This window comes from Salvelinus alpinus, chromosome 3 (assembly GCF_045679555.1).
Source record: "Salvelinus alpinus chromosome 3, SLU_Salpinus.1, whole genome shotgun sequence".
NCBI classification, from domain to species: domain Eukaryota; kingdom Metazoa; phylum Chordata; class Actinopteri; order Salmoniformes; family Salmonidae; genus Salvelinus; species Salvelinus alpinus.
In genome coordinates, this window is record NC_092088.1 from 6,538,486 (window position 1) to 6,557,996 (window position 19,511).

A 19,511-nucleotide genomic window follows, 5' to 3' on the forward strand; every position below is an offset into this window, starting at 1 on the left:
GGAGGGATCCCTGGGCATCTGCCATACCTGCTGTCTCTTCAACATCCCCGGCCAGAGAAAGAGAGGGGGGGAAAGAGAGAGGGGGGCGGGGGGAGAAAGAGATAGAGAGAATGAGACAGAGGTTGGGTGATTGAGAGAGGGAAAGATGTAGAGAGATGACCTTATGATGGTAAAGACAGCCATGTGCCTGCTCATCACACCTTCTCCTTTAGGATTTACCCCCAGGCCCTAGGATTTACCCTCAGGCCCCAGGATTTACCCTCAGGCCCTAGGATTTACCCCCAGGCCCTAGGATTTACCCTAATGCCCTAGGATTTACCCTCGGGCCCTAGGATTTACCCTCAGGCCCTAGTATTTACCCTCAGGCCCTAGGATTTACCATCAGAGCCTAGGATTTACCCTCAGGCCCTAGGATTTACCCTAATGCCCTAGGATTTACCCTCAGGCCCTAGGATTTACCCTCAGGCCCTAGTATTTACTCCCAGGCCCTAGGATTTACCCTCAGGCCCTAGGATTTACCCTAATGCCCTAGGATTTACCCTAATGCCCTAGGATTTACCCCCAGGCCCTAGGATTTACCGTCAGGCCCTAGGATTTACCCTAATGCCCTAGGATTTACCCCCAGGCCCTAGGATTTACCCTCAGGCCCTAGGATTTACCCTCAGGCCCTAGGATTTACCATCAGAGCCTAGGATTTACCTAAGGCCCTAGGATTTACCCTAATGCCCTAGGATTTACCCCCAGGCCCTAGGATTTACCCTCAGGCCCTAGGATTTACCATAAGACCCTAGGATTTACCCTCAGGCCCTAGGATTTACCATCAGAGCCTAGGATTTACCTAAGGCCCTAGGATTTATCCTCATGCCCTAGGATTTACCATAAGACCCTAGGATTTACCCTAATGCCATAGGATTTACCCTCAGGCCCTAGGATTTACCCTCAGACCCCAGGGTTTACCCTCAGGCCCTAGGATTTACCCTCAGACCCTAGGATTTACTCTCAGGCCCTAGGATTTACCCTCAGACCCTAGGATTTACCCTCAGACCCTAGGATTTACCCTCAGACCCTAGGATTTACCCTCCTGGCCCTAGGATTTACCCTCGGGCCCTAGGATTTACCCTCAGGCCCTAGGATTTACCCTCCTGGCCCTAGGATTTACCCTCGGGCCCTAGGATTTACCCTCAGGCCCTAGTATTTACCCTCAGGCCCTAGGATTTACCCTCAGGCCCTAGGATTTACCCTCAGACACTAGGATTGAACCTGTTTAATTTCATTGTTTATATAATTAATCCAAAATGTTTTTAGTGACGTCTTAACTCTCTTCTGGCTTCATCTCAGAAGGGAAACAGTATTATGGTTTGGGGAGAGAGGAAGAAGGGAGGGAGAATTTAACAACTGTCAGGCAGGCCGCTCATGTCGTTTTTAATGTCTCCCTGGGGCTTTATGAGGGAGAGAGAGAGAGAGACGGTGAGATAGGGAGAGACGGTGAGAGAGAGAGAGACGGTGAGAGAGAGAGAGACGGTGAGTTAGAGAGAGCAGGAGAGGGAGAGAGAGCAGGAGAGGGAGAGAGAGCAGGAGAGAGAGAGAGACAGTGAGATAGAGAGCGCAGGAGAGGGAGAGAGAGCAGGAGAGGGAGAGAGAGCAGGAGAGAGAGAGACGGTGAGAGAGAGAGAGACGGTGTGTTAGAGAGAGCAGGAGAGGGAGAGAGAGACAGTGAGAGAGAGAGAGAGAGGGTGAGAGAGAGAGACGGTGAGATAGAGAGAGCAGGAAAGAGAGAGAGAGAGAGAGAGAAAGAGAGAGCATAATGTGAGTGTTGCCTGAAGCAGCCAGCAGTCTCAGTAGATGTATTACTGCCCTTTACTGTAGCTGACCATCATGCAACACAACTGGGGACCAATATCAAACAACACAGCCGGGCAGACCCCTGAGACTAATCTACTAGGCAAAGATGATAAGATAGCCTCTCCCCCTCCCTCCCTCCTCTTCCCCTCCCTCCCTCCTCTCCCCCTCCCTCCCTCCTCTCCCCCTCCCCCCCTCCTCTCCCCTCCCTCCTTCCTCTCCCCCTCCCTCCTTCCTCTCCCCTCCCTCCTTCCTCTCCCCTCCCTCCTTCCTTTCCCCCTCCTTCCTCGCCCCTCCCTCCTTCCTCCCTCCCTCCTTCCTCTCCCCCTCCCTCCTTCCTCTCCCCCTCCCACCTTCCTATCCCCCTCCCTCCTTCCTCTCCCCCTCCCTCCTTCCTTTCCCCTCCCTCACTCCTTCCTCTCCCCTCCCTCTTTCCTCTTCCCTCCCTCCCTCCGTCCTCTCCCCTCCCTCCGTCCTCTCCCCTCCCTCCTTCCTCTCCCCTCCCTTCCTCTCTCCTCCCTCCCTCCTTCCTCTCCCCTCCCTCCCTCCTTCCTCTCCCCTCCCTCTTTCCTCTCGCCTCCCTCCCTCCGTCCCCTCCCTCCGTCCTCTCCCCTCCCTCCTTCCTCTCCCCTCCCTACCTCCGTCCCCTCCCTCCCTCCTTCCTCTCCCCTCCCTCCTTCCTTCCTCTCCCCTCCCTACCGCCGTCCTCTCCCCTCCCTCCCTCCCTCCGTCCTCTCCCCTTACCTCCCTCCGTCCTCTCCCCTCCCTCCTTCCTCTCCCCTCCCTCCGTCATCTCCCCTCCCTACCTCCGTCCCCTCCCTCCCTCCTTCCTTCCCCTCCTTCCTTCCTCTCCCCTCCCTCCGTCCTCTCCCCTCCCTCCCTCCGTCCTCTCCCCTCCCTCCCTCCGTCCTCTCCCCTCCCTCCGTCCTCTCCCCTCCCTCCGTCCTCTCCCCTCCCTCCTTCCTCTCCCCTCCCTCCTTCCTTCCTCTCCCCTCCCTACCACCGTCCTCTCCCCTCCCTCCCTCCCTCCTTCCTCTCCCCTACCTCCCTCCTTCCTCTCCCCTCCTTCCTTCCTCTCCCCTCCCTCCGTCATCTCCCCTCCCTACCTCCGTCCCCTCCCTCCCTCCTTCCTTCCCCTCCTTCCTTCCTCTCCCCTCCCTCCGTCCTCTCCCCTCCCTACCGCCGTCCTCTCCCCTCCCTCCCTCCCTCCCTCCCTCCCTCCCTCCGTCCTCTCCCCTCCCTCCTTCCGTCCTCTCCCCTCCCTCCCTCCTTCCTCTCCCCTCCCTCCTTCCGTCCTCTCCCCTCCCTCCCTCAGACCTCTCCCCTCCCTCCTTCCTTCCTCTCCCCTCCCTCCCTCCGTCCTCTCCCCTCCCTCCTTCCTCTCCCCTCCCTCCCTCCTTCCTCTCCCCTCCCTCCTTCCTTCCCTCTTTCCCACCATCCCCTCCTTCTCTCTCTCCCTCTCTCTCTTCCTCCCTCCTTCCTTCCCTCCCTTCCTTCCTTCCTTCCGCCCCCTCCCACCTTCCCTCCCTCCCTTCCTCCCCCCTCCCACCTTCCCTCCCGCGTTCCCTCCTTCTTTCCTTCCCTCTCCACCCCACTCCCTCCCTCCCTCCCCCTCTCCATGCTTATGGAATAAAGACCTTACACTCACTAGCTGTTGAAACATAGCATATCAGACTAACATGATCCTATTGGTTAAACACTAAATGTCAGCTATGTGTAGTCTGTATTGGAACAGCATAGTAAATTGAATCCCAGACACGAGGAACACCAGAACTGATTATCTCCGGGCTGTCGGCGTGACTTGTGGAGATACCTGTTGTGAAAGGGAGGAGGACAGGAGGGAGGAGAAACAGAGGAGGAGGACAGGAGGGAGGAGAAACAGAGGAGGAGGACAGGAGGGAGGAGAAACAGAGGAGGGGGACAGGAGGGAGGAGAAACAGAGGAGGAGGACAGGAGGGAGGAGAAACAGAGGAGGGGGACAGGAGGGAGGAGAAACAGAGGAGGAGGACAGGAGGGAGGAGAAACAGAGGAGGAGGACAGGAGGGAGGAGAAACAGAGGAGGAGGACAGGAGGGAGGAGAAACAGAGGAGGAGGGAGGAGAAACAGAGGAGGAGGACAGGAGGGAGGAGAAACAGAGGAGGAGGACAGGAGGGAGGAGAAACAGAGGAGGAGGACAGGAGGGAGGAGAAACAGAGGAGGAGGACAGGAGGGAGGAGAAACAGAGGAGGAGGACAGGAGGGAGGAGAAACAGAGGAGGAGGACAGGAGGGAGGAGAAACAGAGGAGGAGGACAGGAGGGAGGAGAAACAGAGGAGGAGGACAGGAGGGAGGAGAAACAGAGGATGAGGACAGGAGGGAGGAGAAACAGAGGAGGAGGACAGGAGGGAGGAGAAACAGAGGAGGAGGACAGGAGGGAGGAGAAACAGAGGAGGAGGGAGGAGAAACAGAGGAGGAGGACAGGAGGGAGGAGAAACAGAGGAGGAGGACAGGAGGGAGGAGAAACAGAGGAGGAGGACAGGAGGGAGGAGAAACAGAGGAGGAGGATAGGAGGGAGGAGAAACAGAGGAGGGGGACAGGAGGGAGGAGAAACAGAGGAGGGGGACAGGAGGGAGGAGAAACAGAGGAGGAGGACAGGAGGGAGGAGAAACAGAGGAGGAGGACAGGAGGGAGGAGAAACAGAGGAGGAGGATAGGAGGGAGGAGAAACAGAGGAGGAGGATAGGATGGAGGAGAAACAGAGGAGGAGGACAGGAGGGAGGAGAAACAGAGGAGGGGGACAGGAGGGAGGAGAAACAGAGGAGGGGGACAGGAGGGAGGAGAAACAGAGGAGGAGGACAGGAGGGAGGAGAAACAGAGGAGGATGACAGGAGGGAGGAGAAACAGAGGAGGAGGACAGGAGGGAGGAGAAACAGAGGAGGAGGACAGGAGGGAGGAGAAACGGAGGGAGGAGAAACAGAGGAGGAGGACAGGAGGGAGGAAATAGAGGGAGAGGAGGTGAAGGGAGGGGTGAGAAGGGAGGGGAGAGGAGTATGAGGGAGGAAATAGAGGGAGAGGTGAGTGGAGGGGAGAGAGGAAGGAAATAGAGGGAGAGGGGAGAGGAGGGGGAGGGAGGGGTGAGAGGTGGAGGTGGAGGGGAGGGGAGAGAGGAAGGAAATGATGGGAGAGGGAGGTGTGAGAGGGGAGGGGTTAAGAGGTGGGGGGGAGTATGAGGGAGGAACTAGAGCGGAGAGGAGGGGGAGGGAGGGATGAGAGGGGGAGGGAGTATGAGGGAAGAAGCAGGAGTGTGAAGAGGTGACAAATCTTATTACCCTGTTCTGTCATATGAAACCTCAAACCTGAAGTTGATCCTTTTGACTCAGTGCCCCTTTAAATTGGTCAGACTGCCCCTTTAACAGGTCAGGCTCTGTGGACTGCCCCTTTAACAGGTCAGGCTCTGGAGCCTCTTGTTGTAACAGAATAATGGTAGAGGTGAGTTAGCCTGGTTAGCCTCTTGTTGTAACAGAATAATGGTAGAGGTGAGTTAGCCTGGTTAGCCTCTTGTTGTAACAGAATAATGGTAGAGGTGAGTTAGCCTGGTTAGCCTCTTGTTGTAACAGAATAATGGTAGAGGTGAGTTAGCCTGGTTAGCCTCTTGTTGTAACTGAATAATGGTAGAGGTGAGTTAGCCTGGTTAGCCTCTTGTTGTAACAGAATAATGGTAGAGGTGAGTTAGCCTGGTTAGCCTTGTTGGATGGCAGGCAGGTCCTCAAATTGATGTCTCCATCACAGTTGTACCCCTCTCCTTTGTTTCAACAGCGCTAGTTACAGCCCCAGTCCCAACCCTTTCCCTAGTTACAGCCCCAGTCCTAACCCTTTCCCTAGTTACGGCCCCAGTCCCAACCCTTTCCCTAGTTACGGCCCCAGTCCTAACCCTTTCCCTAGTTACAGCCCCAGTCCCAACCCTTTCCCTAGTTACGGCCCCAGTCCCAACCCTTTCCCTAGTTACAGCCCCAGTCCCAACCCTTTCCCTAGTTACAGCCCCAGTCCCAACCCTTTCCCTAGTTACAGCCCCAGTCCCAACCCTTTCCCTAGTTACGGCCCCAGTCCCAACCCTTTCCCTAGTTACAGCCCCAGTCCCAACCCTTTCCCTAGTTACAGCCCCAGTCCTAACCCTTTCCCTAGTTACAGCCCCAGTCCCAACCCTTTCCCTAGTTACAGCCCCAGTCCCAACCCTTTCCCTAGTTACAGCCCCAGTCCTAACCCTTTCCCTAGTTACGGCCCCAGTCCCAACCCTTTCCCTAGTTACGGCCCCAGTCCTAACCCTTTCCCTAGTTACAGCCCCAGTCCCAACCCTTTCCCTAGTTACAGCCCCAGTCCCAACCCTTTCCCTAGTTACAGCCCCAGTCCTAACCCTTTCCCTAGTTACGGCCCCAGTCCCAACCCTTTCCCTAGTTACGGCCCCAGTCCTAACCCTTTCCCTAGTTACAGCCCCAGTCCCAACCCTTTCCCTAGTTACAGCCCCAGTCCCAACCCTTTCCCTAGTTACAGCCCCAGTCCCAACCCTTACCCTAGTTACGGCCCCAGTCCTAACCCTTTCCCTAGTTACGGCCCCAGTCCCAACCCTTTCCCTAGTTACGGCCCCAGTCCCAACCCTTTCCCTAGTTACATCCCCAGTCCCAACCCTTTCCTTAGTTACAGCCCCAGCATCAGCCTCACAACCACCACCACCCCGTACCCAGCCCTAACCCAGCCTCATCCCGGCCTCAGTCTAGCCCAAGCCAGATAGTCCCTATCCCTGACCTTAACAGTCCCACCCCCAAACCAGGCCAGCCCTAACCCAGCCCAGCCCTAACCCAGGCCATCTCTAACCCAGGCCAGCTCTAACCCAGGCCAGCCCTAACCCAGCCCAGCTCTAACCCAGCCCAGCCCTAACCCAGGCCAGCCCTAACCCAGGCCAGCCCTAACCCAGGCCAGCTCCCAACCCAGGCCAGCTCTAACCCAGGCCAGCCCTAACCCAGCCTAGCCCTAACCCAGGCCAGCCCTAACCCAGGCCAGCTCTAACCCAGGCCAGCTCTAACCCAGGCCAGCGCTAACCCAGGCCAGCCCTAACCCAGGCCAGCTCTAACCCAGGCCAGCCCTAACCCAGGCCAGCTCTAACCCAGGCCAGCCCTAACCCAGGCCAGCCCTAACCCAGGCCAGCTCTAACCCAGCCTAGCCCAAACCCAGGCCAGCCCTAACCCAGGCCAGCTCTAACCCAGGTCAGTTCTAACCCAGGCCAGCCCTAACCCAGGCCAGCTCTAACCCAGGCCAGCTCTAACCCAGGCCAGCTCTAACCCAGCCTAGCCCTAACCCAGCCCAACTCTAACCCAGGCCAGCTCTAACCCAGGCCAGCTCTAACCCAGGCCAGCTCTAACCCAGCCTAGCCCTAACCCAGGCCAGCCCTAACCCAGGCCAGCCCTAACCTAGCCTAGCCCTAACCCAGGCCAGCCCTAACCCAGGCCAGCCCTAACCCAGGCCAGCCCTAACCCAGGCCAGCCCTAACCCAGGCCAGCCCTAACCCAGGCCAGCCCTAACCCAGGCCAGCAATAACAGAGCAGTCTGTCTGCTGGCACCTGCCTTGCCAGAGTAGGGAGGGAGGGAGGGAGGGAGGGAGGGAGGGAGGGAGGGGATGAAAAACCCAGCTGCCTCTGTGCCTGGGCCCTGTGAGGCTTCTAAATGAGAGGGAGGAGAGGCAGGAGGGAGGGAGGGAGAGACTGCTGGCACCATCTGGACATGTCTTCTGTAATCCAGTCCTCATCTTTACACAGAGCCAGGCTGGTGTCTTCTGTAATCCAGTCCTCATCTTTACACAGAGCCAGGCTGGTGTCTTCTGTAATCCAGTCCTCATCTTTACACAGAGCCAGGCTGGTGTTTTCTGTAATCCAGTCCTCATCTTTACACAGAGCCAGGCTGGTGTTTTCTGTAATCCAGCCCTCATCTTTACACAGAGCCAGGCTGGTGTTTTCTGTAATCCAGCCCTCATCTTTACACAGAGCCAGGCTGGTGTTTTCTGTAATCCAGTCCTCATCTTTACACAGAGCCAGGCTGGTGTCTTCTGTAATCCAGTCCTCATCTTTACACAGAGCCAGGCTGGTGTCTTCTGTAATCCAGTCCTCATCTTTACACAGAGCCAGGCTGGTGTTTTCTGTAATCCAGCCCTCATCTTTACACAGAGCCAGGCTGGTGTTTTCTGTAATCCAGCCCTCATCTTTACACAGAGCCAGGCTGGTGTTTTCTGTAATCCAGCCCTCATCTTTACACAGAGCCAGGCTGGTGTTTTCTGTAATCCAGTCCTCATCTTTACACAGAGCCAGGCTGGTGTTTTCTGTAATCCAGTCCTCATCTTTACACAGAGCCAGGCTGGTGTTTTCTGTAATCCAGCCCTCATCTTTACACAGAGCCAGGCTGGTGTTTTCTGTAATCCAGTCCTCATCTTTACACAGAGCCAGGCTGGTGTTTTCTGTAATCCAGTCCTCATCTTTACACAGAGCCAGGCTGGTGTTTTCTGTAATCCAGTCCTCATCTTTACACAGAGCCAGGCTGGTGTTTTCTGTAATCCAGTCCTCATCTTTACACAGAGCCAGGCTGGTGTTTTCTGTAATCCAGTCCTCATTTTTACACAGAGCCAGGCTGGTTTGCTCAGTGTTCAAATGAAAGGATAGCTGACTTTTGGGGCTAGAAGCTCTCAGAAATCTCTTTCTCCTCTCCCTCTTGTCTTTCCATCTCTCTCCCTCATCTCTCACACAGACATGGCATAATAGTCAGTCAGTCCCTGTGTGCGTGTGTTATATTATACTGATGTGATTGACCCCTGTTTACTGTCACTGAGTCTCACACTGATGTAACTGACCCCTGACCCATGTTTACTGTCACTGAGCTTCACAATGATGTGATTGACCCCTGTTTACTGTCACTGAGTCTCACACTCATGTAACTGACCCCTGACCCATGTTTACTGTCACTGAGCTTCACAATGATGTGATTGACCCCTGTTCACTGTCAATGAGTCTCACACTGATGTTTAAAAAATATATATATATAACTTTTATTTAACTCGGCAAGTCAGTTAAGAACAAATTGTTATTTACAATGACGGCCTACCGGGGAACAGTGGGTTAACTGGTCTAGGAACAGTGGGTTAACTGCCTTGTTCAGGGGCAGGACGACAGATTACTACCTTGTCAGCTCGGGGTTTCGATCTAGCAACCTTTCGATTACTGGCCCAACGCTCTAACCGCTAGGCTACCTGCTGCCCCAGAATGTGATGTAACTGAAGTCGAACGCTCCTACGCACACACACAAACACACACACAAACACACAGACACACAGACATACAGAGTTTCATCCCGCTCCTCAGTGTAGAAGAGGTGCTGCTGTGAATCACAAGAGGTGGCTGGCCTCTCCTCTGCTTTGATTGGGCCCACATGCTCTTTCTTTCCTACCGCCGTTCCGTGGTGCTGGCCGGGATAAAGACAACAAGAGAATAAAGGAAAATGTCTCTTTTGTAGTTGGCACACTGTTAAAGATGGACCCCCCTCAGTTACCTAACCAGGGAGCAGGAGGGAGGTAGAGACAGATGGAGGGAGGGAGGTAGACCGGTAGGTAGAGAGGACGCTAGAGATGGAGGGAGGTAGAGAGGAAGCTAGAGATGGAGGGAGGTAGAGATGGAGGGAGGGAGGTGGAGGTAGAGAAGGAGGTCGAGATGGAGGGAGGGAGGTGGATGTAGAGGAGGAGGTCGAGATGGAGGGAGGGAGAGAGGAATGTAGGTAGAGAAGAAGGTCGAGATGGAGGGAGGGAGGTGGATGTAGAGGAAAATAGTGAGGGAGGTGGGGAGAGAGGGAGAGACAGAAGGTGGTGGGAAGGTATGGAGGGAGGGGAGGGAGGGACAGATGGGGTGAGGGAGGGAGGGAGGGATGGGGTGAGGGAGGGAGGGAGGTGGGGAAGTAGGTAGGGAGGTAGAGGGAAGGAGGGAAGCAGGGAGGTGGAGGGAAGGAGAGAGGGAGGGAGATGGAGGGAGGGAGGGAGATGGAGGGAGCGAGGGAGATGGAGGGAGGGAGATAGAGGGACGGCAGGAGGGAGATAGAAGGAGGGAGATCAAGGGAGGGATTCAGTCCATCTGAGGGATCTGTAGGGCCAGACTGAACCCTAGTGGACAAGGACAGAAGTGACACTGAGTTGGCTGGTTTGGTACTGGAGTAGTAGTTTTCAAAACATTCCTCGTGGACCTCCAGATGTTTCACAATGTTGTTGTAGTCCTGAACTGGCTCACCTGATTCACCTAGTAAAGGGCTTGATGATTAGTGGACAGGTGGAATCAGGTGCTGTCTCTGGAATAGATGAAATACCTGAAACGACTGGAGGTCTCAGAGGAGAGGTTTGAGACCGCCTGTACTAAAACACTGTGTGGGACGTTCTGCACTGTCAGCTGGTGGTCCATTACATTTCAATGTGTTTGTTTTTGATTTTTTTCATCTGTCCTTTCTCTCTCAAACCTCTGTGGGAGGTCAAGCTGTGGAGAGCTGTTTTACAGCCCAAATCAAACTCTATTCCCTATGTGCTGCAGAGGACAAGGATGAGTGGAGAGGGATGAGATGAGGAAAGGAGAGTGATGAGGGAGGAGAGAGAGATCAGAGAGAGGAGAGGAGAGAGGGATCAGAGAGAGGAGAGGAGAGAGGGATAGGAGAGGAGAGGAGAGAGGGATCAGAGAGAGGAGAGGAGAGAGGGATCAGAGAGGAGAGGAGAGAGAGATAGGAGAGGAGAGAGGGATCAGAGAGAGGAGAGGAGAGAGGGATAGGAGAGGAGAGAGGGATCAGAGAGAGGAGAGGAGAGAGGAGAGGAGAGAGGGATCAGAGAGAGGAGAGGAGAGATGGATCAGAGAGGAGAGGAGAGAGGGATCAGAGAGAGGAGAGGAGAGAGGGATCAGAGAGAGGAGAGGAGAGAGGGATCAGAGAGAGGAGAGGAGAGAGGGATCAGAGAGGAGAGGAGAGAGGGATCAGAGAGAGGAGAGGAGAGAGGGATCAGAGAGAGGAGAGGAGAGAGGGATCAGAGAGAGGAGAGGAGAGAGGGATCAGAGAGAGGAGAGGAGAGAGGGATCCGAGAGGAGAGGAGAGAGAGATCAGAGAGAGGAGAGGAGAGAGGGATCAGAGAGAGGAGAGGAGAGAGGGATCAGAGAGAGGAGAGGAGAGAGGGATCAGAGAGGAGAGGAGAGAGGGATCAGAGAGGAGAGGAGAGAGATATCAGAGAGAGGAGAGGAGAGAGGGATAGGAGAGGAGAGGAGAGAGGGATCAGAGAGAGGAGAGGAGAGAGGGATCAGAGAGAGGAGAGGAGAGAGGAGAGGAGAGAGGGATAGGAGAGGAGAAAGGGATCAGAGAGAGGAGAGGAGAGAGGTATCAGAGAGGAGAGGAGAGAGGGATCAGAGAGGAGAGGAGAGAGAGATATAACATGCCATTGGGGATACAACCTACCTGTGCTGATATCACTCCTCACATGAGTGGATTTTAACAGTCAGAACTAATGTGTACTCTGTCCTCCCATCCCTCTCCTCTCTACTCTGATCCCTCTCTCTCATCCCTCTCCTCCTCTCATCCCTCTCTACTCTGATCCCTCTCTCTCATCCCTCTCCTCCTCTCATCCCTCTCTACTCGTATCCCTCTCTCCTCCTCTCCTCCCCCCTTATCCTTCTATCCTCTCCTCTTTATTTCTCTCATCCCTTTCATCCCTCTCTCCTCAACTCTAATCCCTCTCTCCTCTCATCCCTCTCTCCTCTCCTCTCATCCCTCTCTCCTCTCCTCTCATCCCTCTCTCCTCTCCTCTCCTCTCTCATCTCTCCTCTCCTCCCACTCTGCTCTTCATCCCATTTCATCTCTTCTCTCCTCTCCTCTCATCCCTCTCTCCTCTCTTCTCCTCTCTCATCTCTCCTCTCCTCTCATCCCTCTCTCCTCTCCTCTCATCCATCTCTCCTCTCTTCTCCTCTCTCATCTCTCCTCTCATCCCTCTCTCCTCTCCTCTCATCCCTCTCTCCTCTCTTCTCCTCTCTCATCTCTCCTCTCCTCTCACCCTCTCTCCTCTCCTCCCACTCTGCTCTTCATCCCATTTCATCTCTCCTCTCTCGGCTCCCCTCCTCCTTCCAGCCTTGTTGTCGTCTTGGTGTGAGGAGCTGGGTCGTCTTCTCCTCCTCCGTCATCAGAAGAACAGACAGAACGAACCGCTCCAGGGGAAGGTTCCTATGCAGCTCACCATGCACTCCATGAAGCCCAGCCTGTCACACAGGTCAGACCACACACACACACACACACACACACACACACACACACACACACACACACACACACACACACACACACACACACACACACACACACACACACACACACACACACACACACACACAAACACACACACACACACACACACACACACACACACACACACACACACACACACACACACACACACACACACACACACACACACACACACACACACACACACACACACACACACACACAGATAGACACACACACACACACACACACACACACACACACACACCACACACACACACACATACACACAGATAGACACACACACACACACACTCTGGGATCGAATAATAACGTCAGCTAGGGAGCCAGCCAGCTAACATTAGCTAGCTAACTAACAGTACGCTTTCGCTTGAAATGAAACCACTTTCTGTCAAAATTAGAAACGTGTAATATCTGAAAATGTAGCTAGCTAACGCTAAACTAGCTTACCTGTATACATCATCATTTTCTCCGTGTCTTTAGCTATCAAACTCTAATTCCACTGATTTCAAAATTTGATCCTCCAGAAAGTAGAGAGCAACACTTAATGCAGCTCCACTACACAATACATTTTTTTTTTAAATCAGCGTTCGACAGGATTATCAACACAGACTGACCAGCTCAAATAGACAGAAGCCTTCTATATGGCAGACCAATCCTAACTCATCTCTCGGGCATGTCCAACCCACTCATTATCTCAGCCAATCATGGCTAGTGGGAAGGTTGTTCACTTTTTCTGTGGCTAAACCAACTAGGCTCGTAATTTAACAATTGTATTTTGTATTTACAGATGGCATACAAGTTTGTTATTAAGGCACATGAAAGTTCACATGTTCCAGAAGGCATTTCTGCCAAAAAACACATTTTGATAAATAAAAAAGTTTACGTTCAAACTGTCCTGTGTACTGTCGATTCAGGGCCAGATAGCACTGCATTTTGCTTTGTGCTTGTGTTTCCCAATAAGTAATGTAGTTTTGTTTTGACTGTTGTAATTTGTTTTATTCTGATTGATTGGATGCTGGTCCTGAGACTTCAGTGTGTTAGTAGAACAGGTTAGTGAACTCAGCCCCAGGACCAGCTCTCTCTCTCTCCCTCTCACTCTCTCTCTCCCTCTCTCTCTCTCTCTCTCTCTCTTTCTGCCTCTCTCTTTCTCTCTCTCTCTTTCTCTCTCTCTCTGTCTCTGTATCTCTCTCTTGGTCTGTGTCTCTCTCTGGAGGATTTTGTAGGGTGTGGGGCATCGGGGGTTCTATGTACAGTGGATGAGGAAGGGGGCTTGGGTCTAACTAAAGTTTGTGCTTGTAATGATGTAGCTATTGGGACGAAAAAATAGTTTTTTTAAATAAATACAAATCTGTTTTTCTCTCTCTCCCTCTGTGTGTGTGTGTGTGTGTGTGTGTGTGGTGTGTGTGTGGTGTGTGTGTGTGTGTGTGTGTGTGTGTGTCTGCAGTGATGGGTCTTTTCCCTACGACTCAGTACCATGGCAACAGAACACCAACCAGCCGCCGGGTTCTCTCTCCGTGGTAACGACCGTCTGGGGTGTTGCCAACACCTCACAGAGTCAGGTGAGATTAACCAGCATGCTCTGGGGTGTCGCCAAAAACTTGCAGAGTCAGGTGAGATTACCCAGCATGCTCTGGGGTGTCACCAACACCTTGTAGAGTCAGGTGAGATTGCCCAGCATGCTTTGGAGTGTCACCAAAACCTTGCAAAGACAGGTGAGATTACCCAGCATGCTCTGGAACATCTCCAATAGAGGAGTATACCTCTACTTTGTTTTAACCAGTGTTGATCCTTATCTAAATCTAGATTAGTAGTGGTAGTGACTACAGTAGTAATAGTAGCAGTAGTGACTACAGTAGTAATAGTAGCAGTAGTGACTACAGTAGTAATAGTAGTAGTGACTACAGTAGTAATAGTAGTAGTGACTACAGTAGTAATAGTAGTAGTGACTACAGTAGTAGTGACTACAGTAGTAATAGTAGTAGTGACTACAGTAGTGATAGTAGTAGTGACTACAGTAGTGGTAGTAGTAGTAGTAGTAGTAGTAGTGACTACAGTAGTAATAGTAGTAGTAGTGACTACAGTAGTAATAGTAGTAGTAGTGACTACAGTAGTAGTAGTAGTAGTAGTGACTACAGTAGTAATAGTAGTAGTGACTACAGTAGTGGTAGTAGTAGTAGTAGTAGTAGTAGTAGTAGTAGTAGTAGTAGTAGTGACTACAGTAGTAATAGTAGTAGTAGTGACTACAGTAGTAATAGTAGTAGTGACTACAGTAGTGGTAGTAGTAGTAGTGACTACAGTAGTAATAGTAGTAGTAGTAGTAGTAGTAGTAGTAGTGACTACAGTAGTAATAGTAGTAGTAGTGACTACAGTAGTAATAGTAGTAGTAGTAACTATAGTAATAGTAGTAGGTAGTAATAGTAGTAGTGACTACAGTAGTGGTAGTAGTAGTAGTGACTACAGTAGTAGTGACTATAGTAGTAATATTAGTAGTAATTACTACAGTAGTAATAGTAGTAGTAGTGACTACAGTAGTAATAGTAGTAGTGACTATAGTAGTAATATTAGTAGTAATTACTACAGTAGTAATAGTAATAGTAGTAGTAGTGACTACAGTAGTAATAGTAGTAGTGACTATAGTAGTAATAGTAGTAGTAGTGACTACAGTAGTAATAGTAGTAGTAGTAGTAGTGACTACAGTAGTAATAGTAGTAGTAGTGACTACAGTAGTAGTAGTAGTAGTAGTAGTGACTACAGTAGTAATAGTAGTAGTAGTAACTATAGTAGTAATAGTAGTAGTAGTGACTACAGTAGTAATAGTAGTAGTAGTAGTAGTGACTATAGTAGTAATACTAGTAGTAGTAACTATAGTAGTAGTAGTGAATACAGTAGTAATAGTAGTAATAGTAGTAATAGTAGTAGTAGTAGTAGTGAATACAGTAGTAATAGTAGTAATAGTAAAAGTAGTGACTACAGTAGTAGTAGTAGTAGTGACTACAGTAGTAATAGTAGTAGTGACTATAGTAGTAATAGTATTAGTAGTGACTATAGTAGTAATAGTAGTAGTAGTAGTAACTATAGTAGCAATAGTAGTAGTAGTAACTATAGTAGTAATAGTAGTAGTAGTAGTAGTAGTGACTACAGTAGTAATAGTAGTAGTAGTAACTATAGTAGTAATAGTAGTAGTAGTAACTATAGTAGTAATAGTAGTAGTAGTAACTATAGTAGTAATAGTAGTAGTAGTAACTATAGTAGTAATAGTAGTAGTAGTAACTATAGTAGTAATAGTAGTGACTACAGTAGTAATAGTAGTAGTAGTACAGTAGTAATAGTAGTAGTAGTAACTATAGTAGTAATAGTAGTAGTAGTAACTATAGTAGTAATAGTAGTAGTAGTAACTATAGTAGTAATAGTAGTAGTAACTGTAGTAGTAATAGTAGTAGTAGTAACTATAGTAGTAATAGTAGTAGTAGTAAGTATAGTAGTAATAGTAGTAGTAGTAACTATAGTAGTAATAGTAGTAGTAGTAACTATATTAGTAGTAGTAGTAGTAGTAGTAGTAGTGACTACAGTAGTAATAGTAGTAGTAGTAACTATAGTAGTAATAGTAGTAGTAGTAACTATAGTAGTAATAGTAGTAGTAGTAACTATAGTAGTAATAGTAGTAGTAGTAGTAACTATAGTAGTAATAGTAGTAGTAGTAGTAACTATAGTAGTAATAGTAGTAGTAGTAGTAGTAGTAACTATAGTAGTAGTAGTAGTAGTAGTAGTAGTAGTACTATAGTAGTAGTAGTAGTAGTAGTAGTAGTAGTGACTATAGTAGTAATAGTAGTAGTAGTAACTATAGTAGTATTAGTAGTAGTAGTACCTATATTAGTAATAGTAGTAGTAGTAGTAGTGACTACAGTAGTAATAGTAGTAGTAGTAGTAGTAGTAACTATAGTAGTAATAGTAGTAGTAGTAACTATAGTAATAGTAGTAGGAGTAGTGACTACAGTAGTAATAGTAGTAGTAGTGACTACAGTAGTGATAGGAGTAGTAGTAACTATAGTGGTAATAACAGTAGTAGTAGTAGTAGTAGTAACTATAGTAGTACTAGTAGTAGTAATAGTAGTAGTAGTAACTATAGTAATAGTAGTAGTAGTAGTAACTATAGTGGTAATAACAGTAGTAGTAGTAACTATAGTAGTAATAGTAGTAGGTAGTAGTAGTAACTATAGTAGTAATAGTAGTAGTAGTAACTATAGTAATAGTAGTAGGAGTAGTGACTATAGTAGTAATAGTAGTAGTAGTAACTATAGTAGTAGTAGTAGTAGTAGTACCTATAGTAGTAATAGTAGTAGTAGTAGTAGTGACTACAGTAGTAATAGTAGTAGTAGTAGTAGTAGTGACTATAGTAGTAATAGTAGTAGTAGTAACTATAGTAGTAGTAGTAGTAGTAGTAGTACCTATAGTAGTAATAGTAGTAGTAGTAGTAGTGACTACAGTAGTAATAGTAGTAGTAGTAGTAGTAACTATAGTAGTAATAGTAGTAGTAGTAACTATAGTAATAGTAGTAGGAGTAGTGACTACAGTAGTAATAGTAGTAGTAGTGACTACAGTAGTGATAGTAGTAGTAGTAACTATAGTGGTAATAACAGTAGTAGTAGTAGTAGTAGTAACTATAGTAGTACTAGTAGTAGTAGTAGTAGTAACTATAGTAGTAATAGTAGTAGTAGTAACTATAGTAATAGTAGTAGTAGTAGTAACTATAGTGGTAATAACAGTAGTAGTAGTAGTAGTAGTAACTATAGTAGTACTAGTAGTAGTAGTAACTATAGTAATAGTAGTAGTAGTAGTAGTAACTATAGTGGTAATAACAGTAGTAGTAGTAACTATAGTAGTAATAGTAGTAGGTAGTAGTAGTAGTAGTAACTATAGTAGTAATAGTAGTAGTAGTAACTATAGTAATAGTAGTAGGAGTAGTGACTATAGTAGTAATAGTAGTAGGTAGTAGTAGTAGTAGTAACTATAGTAGTAATAGTAGTAGTAGTAACTATAGTAATAGTAGTAGGTAGTAGTAGTAGTAGTAACTATAGTAGTAATAGTAGTAGTAGTAACTATAGTAATAGTAGTAGGAGTAGTGAATACAGTAGTTTGGTTGCTGTTCCAGTGTAGCAGGTTAAAAATTGCCATATGTTATCGACTGGTGCAACGACAGAGTAGCCTCAGCTTGACCTAAACCATGGAGATGAACCAGGAAGATCAGTTTGAGGTTTTCTGGATTTGAGCGGTTTTGTAGTTTTTTGTTGCTGAGACATGTTGTGGTTGTGATTCCCTGCCGTTCCCCTATAGGATGCACAGGAGGTTTTGCTTATTGCCAGGTTGTCACATGACAATGGAACTCAGATTATGGTCTTCTAACTTTCCCTTTACAATTGAGGTTATTTAAAATATTTCATCTATGCTAGTTCCAGCCAGAGCAGAGACGGACTGGCCATAGGGCAGTTTTGGCAAATGCCAGATGAGCCGGTCCATCTTTGGCCCAGTGGGCCTGTGTAAATTGTTGGTTTGAGCACATATTGACCATTATTTGACTAATAATGGATGCCTCGATTGTGTTTGACATGCCCAGGTCTCAGTCACTCCCTGACATACATCATGACACACAGGTCTCAGTCACTCCCTGACAGACATCCTGACACCCAGGTCTCAGTCACTCCCTGACAGACATCCTGACACCCAGGTCTCAGTCACTTCCTGACTGAAATACTGACACCCAGGTCTCAGTCACTCCCTGGCAGACATCATGACCCCCAGGCCCCAGTCACTCCCTGACAGACATCATGACATCCCTGTCTCAGTCACTCCCTGACAGACATCCTGACACCCAGGTCTCAGTCACTCCCTGACAGACATCAGGTCTCAGTCACTCCCTGACAGACATAATGACCCCCAGGTCTCAGTCACTCCCTGACAGACATCATGACCCCCAGGTCTCAGTCACTCCCTGACAGACATCATGACATCCCTGTCTCAGTCACTCCCTGACAGACATCAGGTCTCAGTCACTCCCTGACAGACATCATGACACCCAGGTCTCAGTCACTCCCTGACAGACTTCATGACACCCAGGTCTCAGTCACTCCCTGACAGACATCGTGACACCCAAGTCTCAGTCACTCCCTGACAGACATCCTGACACCCAGGTCTCAGTCACTCCCTGACAGACATCAGGTATCAGTCACTCCCTGACAGACATAATGACACCCAGGCCCCAGTCACTCCCTGACAGACATCATGACACCCAGGTCTCAGTCACTCCCTGACAGACATTCTGACCCCCAGGCCCCTGTCACTCCCTGACAGACATCCTGACACCCAGGTCTCAGTCACTCCCTGACAGACATCATGACATCCCTGTCTCAGTCACTCCCTGACAGACATCATGACACCCAGGTCTCAGTCACTCCCTGACAGACTTCATGACACCCAGGTCTCAGTCACTCCCTGACAGACATCATGACATCCCTGTCTCAGTCACTCCCTGACAGACATCATGACACCCAGGTCTCAGTCACTCCCTGACAGACATCATGACATCCCTGTCTCACTCACTACCTGACAGACATCATGACACCCAGGTCTCAGTCACTCCCTGATAGACATCCTGACACCCAAGTCTCAGTCACTCCCTGACAGACATCATGACACCCAGGCCCCAGTCAGTCCCTGACAGACATCCTGACCCCAGGTCTCAGTCACTCCCTGACAGACATCAGGTCTCAGTCACTCCCTGACAGATATCATGACCCCCAGGCCCTAGTCACTCCCTGACAGACATCATGACATCCCTGTCTCAGTCACTACCTGACAGACAGCATGACATCCCTGTCTCAGTCACTCCCTGACAGTCATCATGACACCCAGGTCTCAGTCACTCCCTGACAGACATCATGACATCCCTGTCTCAGTCACTACCTGACAGACATCATGACACCCAGGTCTCAGTCACTCCCTGACAGACATCAGGTCTCAGTCACTCCCTGACAGACATCAGGTATCAGTCACTCCCTGACAGACATCAGGTCTCAGTCACTCCCTGACAGACATCCTGACACCCAGGTCTCAGTCACTCCCTGACAGACATCAGGTCTCAGTCACCAGGTCTCAGTCACTCCCTGACAGACATCAGGTCTCAGTCACTCCCTGACAGACATCAGGTCTCAGTCACTCCCTGACAGACATCAGGTCTCAGTCACTCCCTGACAGACATCAGGTCTCAGTCACTCCCTGACAGACATCAGGTCTCAGTCACTCCCTGACAGACATCAGGTCTCAGTCACTCCCTGACAGACATCATGACAGACTG

The 19,511-nt window shown here is 49.6% G+C and overlaps 1 protein-coding gene across 2 annotated transcripts in view; it reads left to right on the forward strand.

Annotated features, from left to right (window-relative positions):
• LOC139569942 (zinc finger MIZ domain-containing protein 1-like) overlaps positions 1 to 19,511 on the forward strand; it is a 286,857-nt gene that overhangs the window by 229,658 nt on the left and 37,688 nt on the right. For both annotated transcript variants that reach the window (XM_071391332.1, XM_071391333.1), the window contains 2 exons: positions 11,987 to 12,125; positions 13,608 to 13,722. In XM_071391332.1, the coding sequence (XP_071247433.1) occupies positions 11,987 to 12,125; positions 13,608 to 13,722 (254 nt within the window). The remainder of the gene's footprint in view (positions 1 to 11,986; positions 12,126 to 13,607; positions 13,723 to 19,511) is intronic.